General features: G+C 41.0%; 1 protein-coding gene across 1 annotated transcript; it reads left to right on the forward strand.

The window, feature by feature from the left end:
• Positions 1–324: 324 nt before the first annotated feature.
• Positions 325–861, forward strand: LOC148554837 (uncharacterized). The gene has a single exon (XM_088490516.1). The coding sequence runs from the start codon at positions 325–327 to the stop codon at positions 859–861; it is 537 nt and encodes a 178-aa protein (XP_088346642.1).
• Positions 862–11,386: the final 10,525 nt, after the last annotated feature.

The raw sequence follows: 11,386 nt of genomic DNA on the forward strand, positions 1-11,386 counted from the left end.
GAAAGTTGAGCGAATTCTCCCGTCTCATCCGAGAACCAAGGAGACGAGAGCGAGAATGCTCCGAGGAGGACCGCAGCCGGACTGTCAAACCAAGACAAGAACCTACAGGGAACACCGATAACCCCCCAACTTTCGTGGTCAACATCGTGGTCGGGCGTAATAACCCCCCAAGTCCAGATTGGCAGCAAAAAAGGATACCCAGGTCCTATCCATCTCGACGGGAGGTCCCGCCGTCCCAAACAGAGGAACTCCCATGATATCTTTCGGTCCAGAAGACCAATGGTTTCACGATATCCCCGAAAACCCCCCATAGTAATCACAGCAATGGTCGGGACGGGGTTAGTCAAGCGAATCCTCGTCGACACCGGGTCCGACTCCAATATCCTATTCAGGAATGTATTCGACGCCATGGGACTCAAAGAATCTGACCTCAAGAGCCACCAGCATGCGGTCATGGGACTAGGCGATAACTATATAAAACCCGATGGGACAATCTCCCTCCCAATCTGCCTAGGAACCGGAGATACCAGGAGGTCGGTTATGGAGGACTTCGTAGTCCTTAGAGACTCCACAGCCTACAACATCATCTTGGGGAGAAAAACCATCAACGAGTTCTCAGCAGTACTATGCACCAAATTCTTAACAATGAAGTTCATAACGGACAAGGGAGCCGTTGGCTCTATTAGGGGAGGCTTAGAAGCGGCGGTCGCCTGCGACAACGTCAGTCTCTCCCTGAGAAAAGAGTCAAAGAAAGCAGCCGGCGTGTTCCTGGCAAACCTGGACGTAAGGATGGAGGACAAGCCAAGGCCGGAACCAGAAGGAGACATGGAAAAGCTCCAAATAGGAAACTCGGCAGAGTAGTTTACCTTTGTAAATAGGAACCTTCCTCACGAGCTCAAGAGCCCCCTCATAGAGGTCGTCAAGGCGAACAATGACCTCTTCACATGGACGCCGTCAGACATGCCGGGGTTGGATCCCGAAGTTATGTCCCACCGACTATCCATCAAATCAGACGCCAAACCAGTAGCCCAACGGCGAAGAAAGATGTCTCAGGAAAGGGCCAATAAAGTGGCCAAGCAAACAGCCGGGCTATTAGAAGCCGGATTCATCAAAGAGCTCGAGTACTTGACATAGCTGTCCAACGTCGTCCTCGTTAAAAAAGCCAGCGGGAGGTGAAGAATGGGTGTCAACTATTCCGATCTGAACAAAGCATGCCCTAAAGACTCTTTCCCCCTCCCCAACATCGACACCTTGGTGGACTCGGCGGTAGGGTATCGCTTCCTTAGCTTCATGGACGCATACTCTGGTTATAACCAGATCCCGATGCACCGACCTGACGAAGACAAAATGGCATTCATAACACCAGCAGGCACCTACTGCTACAAGGTGATGCCATTCGGATTGAAGAACGCAGGAGCCACCTACCAAAGGCTGATGAGCAAGGTCTTCCACGACCTCATCGGCAAAATAGTAGAAGTGTACGTCGACGACATCCTGGTGAAAACAATAGAACCGAGCAGTCTTATTGACGACCTCCAAGCCGTCTTCGAGGCACTAAGGAAATTCAAGATGAGGCTCAACCCACTCAATGCGCATTTGCCATGGAAGCTTGGAAATTCCTAGGCTTCATGATGACACAAAGGGGGTAGAGGCCAACCCAGACAAGTGCGAAGTCGTCCTCAAAATGACGAGCCCAGGATGCGTCAAAGATGTGCAGCGGCTCGCCGGGAAACTTATGGCTTTGTCCCGGTTCCTCGGAGCCTCGGCAGAGAAGGCCATCCCATTCTCCAATCTAATGAAGAAAGAGATCGCCTTCGAATGGACTCCGGCGTGTGAAGAAGCATTCAACCATTTCAAAAAGGTACTATCGGAACCTCCCGTGCTCAGCAAGCCCAGAGAAGGAGAATCGTTGTACCTATATCTGGCGGTGACCACACAAGCCACGCGGCAGTCCTCGTCCGAGAAGAAGACAAGACTCAACACCCAATATACTTCATCAGCAAAGTACTCCAAGGGGAGGAGTTGAAGTACACCAAGCTGGAAAAATTGGCCTACGCCCTACTAACCTCGTCTAGAAGGCTAAAACAATACTTCCAGGGGCACGTGATCATCGACCAGGCCATACAGCAAGTCCTTCAAAAACCCGACCTTGCGGGGAGAATGATGGCATGGGCAGTAGAGCTGTCTCAATACGACCTGCAATACAAGCCCAGGCAGGCAATCAAAGCCCAAGCAATGGCGAATTTTCTGGTAGAAATCACAGGGGAGGCACCCGACACACCGAGCGCACGGTGGAAGCTCCACGTTGACGGAGCATCCAACTAAACGTTCTGATGGGCCAGAATCATCCTGGAAAACTCGGCAGGGGTAGCTTACGAACAGTCGATCAAGTTCGACTTCCCAGTCTCCAACAACCAGGCAGAATACGAAGCCCTGATAGGAGGGTTAATCCTAGCCAAAGAAATCGGAGCATCAAGAATAGAAGTCAGCAGTGACTCCCATATCGTCACCTCCCAGATAAACAGCAGCTACCAGGCCAGGGACACACTGCTACAAAAATACCTGGAGAAAGTAAAAGCTATGCAAAGGCTTTGGGGAAGTTGTGGTTCAACATGTCCCCAGAGAAAGAAACACCCGAGCAGACCTCTTCTCCAAGTTAACAAGCACCAAACCCGGAATGGAATACACGTCTCTAATCCAGGGGCTGGCAACTGAACCGGCAGTCATCTTGTGCGCAACCCAGACGCCGAGCCCCCCTCATGGATAGACCCCATCCTCTGATAATTGGAGCACGGCGAAACCCCCAAGAATGAGAAGGAAGCACAAGCTACCATGAGGGAAGCCCCCAAGTATGTGATCATACAAGGGCAGTTATACAAACGAGGGCTCCACCAACCCCTATTCAAATGCCTACGCCCCGACCAAACGGACTACGTCCTAAGTGAAGCATGAGGGGTGTTGTGGTCACCATATCGGAGGGTCGTTAGCAAGAAAGCTTATCAGGACAGGGTATTATTGGCTCACAATGATATCGGACGCTCGGGAGTTCGTCAAAAAATGCAAAAAATGCCAAGAAAACGCCAACTTCTACAAAGCTCCACCTGAAGAACTCAGTCTGATGATAGCACCACGACCTTTCGCCCAATGGGGAGTCGACCTCTTAGGGTCATTCCCACCCGAGCCAGGACAAGTAAAATACTTAATAATAGCCATAGACTACTACACCAAATGGATAGAAGTCGAACCACTGGCCAGCATATCTTCAGCTAATTGTCAAAAATTCATGTGGAGGCAAGTAGTCACCAGATTCGGAATCCAGGAATCTGTCATATCGGATAATGGGACGCAGTTCAACGACAAGAAGTTCAAAGAGTTCCTATCAGGACTAGGAATCAAGCAAAAGTTCTCCTCAGTCGAGCACCCCCAGAGCAACAGCCAGGTACAAGCAGCCAACAAAGTCATCTTAAAAGGACTAAAGAAACGACTTGTAGGGAAGAAGGGCTCATGGACAGACAAACTAGCCTCGGTCTTATGGTCTTACAGAATCTCTCCCCAATCATCTGCCGACGAAACCCCCTTCCGACTCATATACGGGGTCGACGCAGTCATCCCAGTCGAGATCGGGGAGCCGAGTCCGAGGTTACTCCTCAGAGGGGGAAACGAGGCGGTCGAAAAAGGCCTGGTCGACGAAACAAGGCAGATGGCACACCTGACAGAAACAACAATCAAGCAAAGGATAGCACTAAGGTACAACAACAAAGTGCTGAAGAGAAACCTCGGGGAAGGCGACCTGGTCTTACACCGCAACGACATAGGACCACCAACCCCGGGAGAAGGCAAGTTGGCCGCGAACTGGGAAGGACCTTACAGGGTAAGGGAAGTCCTCGGCAAGGGCGCCTACAAGCTAGAGAGGCTAGACGGAAGCAAGGTGCCAAGGACCTGGAATATGGCAAACCTAAAAAGATTTTATTCATAAAGAAGAAGCGACCACATGACCTGACGGTCCTACACTTTAAATTTCTTTCCATTTCTTTATCCCTCTGTCACTTAATTACACGTTACATTATTCCTTTGTTTTAAATTCTATACATGCATGCGTAATTGCCTCGTTTCTGTAAGATTTACATCAACACACCATAACGACGCGATAATAAGACAAAACGGCGAGTGGTCGACCTAACGGAAACCCGGGATTGATCACCCCGGGAGCCAAAGGGACCCAAAGTCAAAACAAATGCGCAACAAAAAGGAAAAGCAACAAAATGGTTAATACCAGAAAAATGGTAAACCAAACACCAAAAAGCCACGACGGCCCGGATAAGTAAAGTAATAAATAAACAAAGCCACGACGGCCTGATCAAGCAAAAACACAAACGGTCTAATTAAAGTAAAGCGTCGAAAGTATCCATTACAACCAAAGGCACCACAAACAGGCCCAAAAGTAATGTTCAGAAACACTAAGATAAAAGGAAAAAGAAGGAAGGAGAAGTCTCAATCTCAAGGCATGAGGATATCCACAATCTTCCCATCCTTAACTGTCTTTAAGGCCCCAATTTGAGAAAGGTCGAGGTTGGGAGCCAACACGGCCACATGAGCCTTAATCCCCTCCTCAGTAAGCTTCACGGCCTCCCGGGCCCCCTTCGCAATCTCCTTGTTCTTTTTCTTCAAAGAAGACACCTCCTGGCGAGCAGCTGCAGCCGAGCTTCTCGCCAAAGCAAGCTTCTCCTCCAAATCCTTGACCTTCTTTCCAGCAGCAGCAGTTTCACCACGAGAGGCATTCAAAGAATTCATCAGAGAGAGGTCACGCTCCAACATGTTAATCTCCTGAGCATCCTCCTCTGACTTCAACTTCAGAGACTCCTCCCGAGATCTCGAATCTGTTAGATCCTTCTGGGAGCTCCGAAGTTTTCCCTCCAAAACATGAACACTTTCCAAGACGGGTTCTACCTTCTCGGCAATTGCGGCAGCTCGGAGAAGGCTACGATAAATCCACCTCGCCTGGGTTAGTATAAGGGTGCATGGGGGTGGTTCAGGAAATTGTAGCTTGTTTTTACTATTTTTAGGGTTCCCGACCTTCCGTGCTGACTGAGTGGTGCCCTCATTATAGGTATGGCCGAGCGTCCTGTGGTTCTGAACATGGCTCAACAGCCGTTAGCCGGTTTGGTCGACCACTATGCCTGGGTTACTTCCGACGTGAAGGATACCCCGTCCAGGGTTACTCGCGAGAGCCTCCAAGAGCTTCGTCAGGCTGAGCTCTTGTGAGGAAGAGGTCCCGAGGAGGCGCTCTATCAGGTTTATGTCCTTACTGACCGGGAACGTGTTTGACAAAAAAACTTGGCATTTTCGCGCGTGGTTGATTGGTTGTGGGTTTATAGACCCATGTTTACTTCCCTGGGAGTTCGTCTCCATTTTTCTCCTTTTGTAATGGGTTTGCTGAACCGGTGCGACGTTGCTCCGTCGCAGCTGCACCCGAATAGTTGGGCCGCTATTCGTTGTTTTGAGATGGCCTGCGAGTTCCTAGAGATCCCGGTCTCCGTGAATGTTTTTCTTTACTTCTTCCTTCTTACCAACCCTTCTCGGGAGGAGAAAACGAAGAAAGGGTATATGTCCTTTAGGGCTCCACAAGGTCGTAGGATCTTTGGCCTTTTTTAGGACTCTTTTCATGGCTTCAAATCAACTTTCTTTAAAGTCAGACCGATTGAGGTCCATCAACCTTTCTGGCTTACTGCGGAAGGAAAAAGACGGATCCCGACCTGTTGGAGTTTTGGGGCGGGGTCCGATTACTTGATTAAAATTTCCTATGATTGGTTGAGCTTGGAAGAGCGTAATATTGCCAACGTCCTGTTGGCTATTTTTGGCGAGAAAAATCTTAACCCTTATATGGTTTTGGGGGATCGGGAAACCGGTCGGTCTTATGTTGGTGAGTCCTTTGTTTTACTTGTATTTTTGCTTAGTGTTTTGCTTTTCCTTGCTCACGTCTTGTTTTTTATTGCAGTTTCCATGGCTGGTGGGAAAACTACTATGGCTGAGTTGATGAACCTTCTTGAGGGGAGTGGCGAGGACTCCTCGACAACTCCCTCAGCGGATCATGGTCAGGAGGGCGCCGGAGAAGGTAAAGGTCAGGTCGCCAGGGCTGATCAACCGAAGTATTCAAATCTCGGGTCGTCTCTCAAGGAATTGCAGGGAAGTGTAGTTTATTATTGGTTGTGGAAAATTATCTTTTTGGATTTTTGAAATAAGGAACAAGGAAATAAAATGGCAAGAAATTAAATTAATAACTAAGAGAACTCTTGGCAAGGTATGAAAATTAGAAGTCCTATCCTAGTTATCCTTATCAATTGTGATGAGAATTGTCCATTGCTCCCACTAAGTTAACCTCTAACTATGAAAGAAAGTCAAGTGGATAAATCAATTTGATTCCTCAAGTCCTAGTCAACTAGCAAATTTCAATTATTAGTCAACAAAAGAGTTTGATAACTCAAGAGTCTCCAATTACTCAACCAAAGTCAAAAGGAGAGAAATCTACACTAAGATCCAACCAAGCATTTTATCAAACACTTGGAAGGCACAACATAAAAGCATAGAAAAACAATAAGAGATAATAAAATCCAAACCAATTGAAAGCATCAATAACATAAATTGAAGAAAGCAATCATAAATATAAAATACCTCAAATTACATTAAATAGAAAATCAAATCTAACATGAGAATTCATAAACTAAAGTAGCAACACAAAGTAATCAATAAGGTAAATAAATAAACTAGAATGCTAAGATAAATAAAAGTAGAAGAGAAACTAAATTAAACTAAGATAGAAATCTGAAATTGAAAAGGAATAAAACTAAGAATCCTAAACCTAGAGAGAGGAGAGCCTCTCCTCTCTCTCTAGAAAACTACATCTAAAACCTAAAATTATGTAAATGAATGTTGTATGAAAGAATGAATGATTGATTATCCCACTCTGCAGCCTCTATTCTGTGTTCTCGGGCTTGGAACTGGGCCAAAAGGAGCCCAGAAATCGCCCCCAGCGCTTTCTGCAATTTCTGCATGTGACGCATATCACGCGTACGCGTAGGTCACACGTACGCGTCGCTGCCAGCTTCTCAAAACACCATTTTCTTGCGTTCTTTCAACTTTTGCATGCTTCCTTTCCATCCTCTAAGCCATTCCTACCCTATAAAGTCTGAAAATACTTAACACACAGATCACGGCATCGAATGGTAATAAAAATTGACAGTTTAAAGGCCCAGGAGACATGTTTTCAACTATATCACAGAATTAGGAAGGAAAATGTAAAACACGCAATTTATATGCATAAGTGCGAGAATAATGGATAAAATCTACTAAATTAAGCACAAGATAAACTCTAAAAATGGGGTTTATCAATCTCCCCACACTTACACATTAGCATGTCCTCATACTAAGCTCAAGAGAACCAAAAGAGTGAAGGCAAAAGGGTAGAACTTATGCAATGCAACCTATCTAGATGCAAGCTACCTACATGCATCATGCTATTCTAAGTACTGTATATATATGTGTGTGTGTGTAAAGTGAGTTAAATTTTCAAGAAATCATATATGCACAATCAAGGACTAAATCAATCATATCAAAGCGCATTCACAATTGAGTTGAGTTAATCAAAAGAGTTCACAAACTTGCAAGACAAGCAATGATCAAATATGGACATATGGAAATGAGCAATTGAACCCTCACTGGATTTGTATATGCACTCTAATCACTCAAGTGTTTGGGGTTAAACCACTCAAATCTCCTCTAGTCATACTTTCTAGAACTTTGTTCTTCATCTAACCAATCAACAATTATCAAGTGTACAAATGCAAATATCATGAGAGATTTTCAAGGTTGTAATGGGGCTAAGGTAAGAATGAGGGTATATATATATATATATATATATGGCCAAGTGAGCTATCATATGAATCTTTGACTAACTTAAGTTCTCACCTAACACATACACATATTCTATACAATTCTAAAATTAAGCTTAGCTACCCAAAATCTTACTTTTACATATTTTCACACACTCATGTATCAATTTTTAATTTCATCACATATGCATTAATCTTTTTATTGAACTTAACATTGGGATAATTTTATTCCCCTGTTCATTTATTCCCCTTTTTTTATTTTTTTTATAATATACCAATGCATATGTTTCTCTAATTTTACATGAATAGGCACCCAATTCCCAATATTTGTCAATATAAGCAAAAACACATTCTCATTAACCATAGGTCCCACATTTTCCCACACTTAGTTGACACACAATCTCTATCTTAAGCTAACCAAAGATTCAAATAGGGTAATTAATTATTTTCCTGCTTAAGGCTAGTGATGTTGTAATATAAAAAACAAATAGGGATTAAAAGGCTCAAAGTGGCAAATAAGGGTAATTGAAACAGTAAGCTATTTGGGATAAGTGAGCTAATATCAAATGATGGCCTCAATCACATATAAACATGAACATACACTAAATAATGGACATATAGAATGGAACAAACTCAAGCTTACAATCATGGAGAAGAAAACACAAAAGAATAAAAATCATGGTTAAATAATGTAACCATGCAATTAAGCTCAAAAACTCACGGGTCGTATGTTCTTAGCTCAAAAACCATATTCTAATTATATATATATTGTGCAAGTTACAAAAAGTTTTAACTGAAATCAATGTGAATCTTAAATGCCTTTTCTAAGAAAAAAATACATTCCTTGCAAATTTCATCAATTGACCAACATTTATTATTATATGTATATACTAAATGAGATGTGATTATGAAAAGCTAAAAGTTTTTAGTTTATCCCTATTTTCAATCAAATCAATTTCTTATATGCCAAAAGGGTAAACTAAACTTAATAATCCATGTTTTTTCACAGCACAACTAATAAACTAAAAGTGCAATTCAAACTAAGGGTGTGTTTGGGGTTCACGTTGGAGAAGAAAGAAGCCCGTTTGAGTGTCTTGAACGTCCCACTTTTATGTTTGGCAATTTGTTAGAACTCTAAACTCAGAAGTGCTTTCACCTCTGAACGTACGTTCACGTGAAGCTAAAATTTCTTGCTTCTGCGTTCACGTTGAGAAAGTTGATTACCGTTGGAGGAATTAAGTGAAAAATTTATTCCTTTTCTACCAATCTTATCCTCTATTCTCTTCTATAAAAAGGATGCAAGTAACCATAACTTTCACAGTAGTTCTTCGTTCATTTGTTGTGTATGTTCTTTGTTCTGAATTTTTTTTTCTATTAAAATTTTTCAGATCTGTTTCGATCACTACCAAGATAAAAAATTTAATTATTTTTTATTATTTTTAGTACTCTCTTTCATATTTTGATTTTTATTGTATTTTTTTAATTATACGATAAATATTTTTTATATTATTTTTTTAGTATTTTGATGTTATTTTTTAGTGCTTTATTATATTTTTATTGTATTTTTTTATTCATATGACAACTATTGTTGATATAAATTCTTATTTTTATTAATTTTTATTATTTTTTGTTTATATAAATTTTTTTTTCTATCTTTTATTGTACTATATTTATGTTGTGTATAAAATTTTTTTTTATTTTATTTTATTCATATCAATTTTATTTACTTCTTATTATAATTTTTTTGTTCATATGATACATATTGTTAGTTGTAATTATTATATACTATGTTTGATATGAAATTTTTTTTTTCTTTTTGTTTTTATTGTATTTTTTATTGTGTTTTATTTTATTTTTTATTATATACTAAATATAAGTAACAAAAAAGTCATAAATAATAAAAATGTATATTCTAAAATGATATAAATTAAAGAGTAATAAAATACTAAAAAGATTATAGAACATTTTTTTTTGTTTGACATTATAGAATGTATAGTACGTACTCTCTTTTATAATTTTATTTTTTATTGTATTTTTTTCTCAAAAGATAAATATTATTTTATTATTATAAAATAATAATATTTATTTATATAATAAATATTTTTATTATAAAATGAATTACTAAGATCTATTCAAATATCTAAAGTAAAATAATAGGATAATATAAAATATTATTTAAATTGATGTCTCTTTTAGTAATTTTTTCTCTAAAAGTGATTTTGAGTAACAAAATCCAAACAACATTTATTTTACTATAATCCATTTTAATATAAAGATTGCCAAACATAAATTACGTTAACACAAACTTACTTTTCATCAAAATCAAGTTTGCAAAATCAATTCTATGCAAACTCTCGTTTACAAACTGTAATCCAAACACACACTAAATATCCAAGATATATGCAAGCCCAAAGTGCAAAATGCAACAAAGTAAAAATAAACAGAAATACAATAAAATAGAAATGTGCAAGTACTAAAAGAAAAATAAAATAAAATAAAGTAAAATACAAAATAAAGCAAAATAGAACAAAAGTCTGAAATGGTTCACCAAAATATAATCCGCCGGAGACGGCGACCTCCCCACACTTAAAGCTAGGGGTGGCAAACGGGCTTAAACCCGCCGAGTCGGCCCGCGTAACCCGCCAAAAAAGGCGGGCTGGGCTAAAAAATTAGGACCGCCAAATAGCAAAAGCCCGCTTAACCCGCACCGCTTAAACCGCGGGCTTTGGCAGGCTTTGGCGGGGCAGGGTGGGCTTCCCCGCTGGGCTTAGTATTTTTTTTGTATGGGGTATTTTTACAATTTTTTTTCCAAATCCCCAACCCAACTAACAAGAGAATGAAGATGAAAATTGAGTATTTTGGATTATGTTTATTTTGTTTTAGAGACAATATTTATAATTATGTTTTGGATTATATTTATTTTACTTTAGGAACAATATTCATAATTATGTTTTGCATAAAAACTTGGTTTATAATTATGTTTATTTAGATATTTATAATTACAAAGACTTTAATGTTTGTGAATATAAAAATTATAATTTGTTTATACTTTTAAAAATTATAATAGTTAAAAGTAAAAAAATAAAAGATTTTTTTATGCCTTTATATCTATTATTTAATAGTTAAAAATTAAAAAAAAAAAGATATTTGGCGGGCTTAGTCCGCCGGCCCACCAGCCCGCCGTTAAGCGGGGCGGGCTAAGGTTTTGGGACCGCCTCACTAAGCGGGGCGGGGCGGGCCAGCCCGCCAATGGGCAGGCTTCTGGCGGGGCAGGCTTTCCCGCTTGCCACCCCTACTTAAAGCACAGCATCGTCCTCGATGCTCTCAGTCAAGCTGGGTGTGAAGGATCATCGCCAACATCTTTATCGTCTCCTGTCGAAGGATGTGTCGCTGGCTCTGTAGGGTGCTCAGGCTGAGTCGCCTCCTACTCATCCTCCTCAGAGTGCTCCGAGGGTGTGTCAGGCTCAGAGGGGATGTCAGTACGCCCCGACGTCACAATC

This window comes from Arachis ipaensis, chromosome B6 (genome assembly GCF_059453495.1).
Source record: "Arachis ipaensis isolate K30076 ecotype BB chromosome B6, ASM5945349v1, whole genome shotgun sequence".
Classification (NCBI taxonomy): domain Eukaryota; kingdom Viridiplantae; phylum Streptophyta; class Magnoliopsida; order Fabales; family Fabaceae; genus Arachis; species Arachis ipaensis.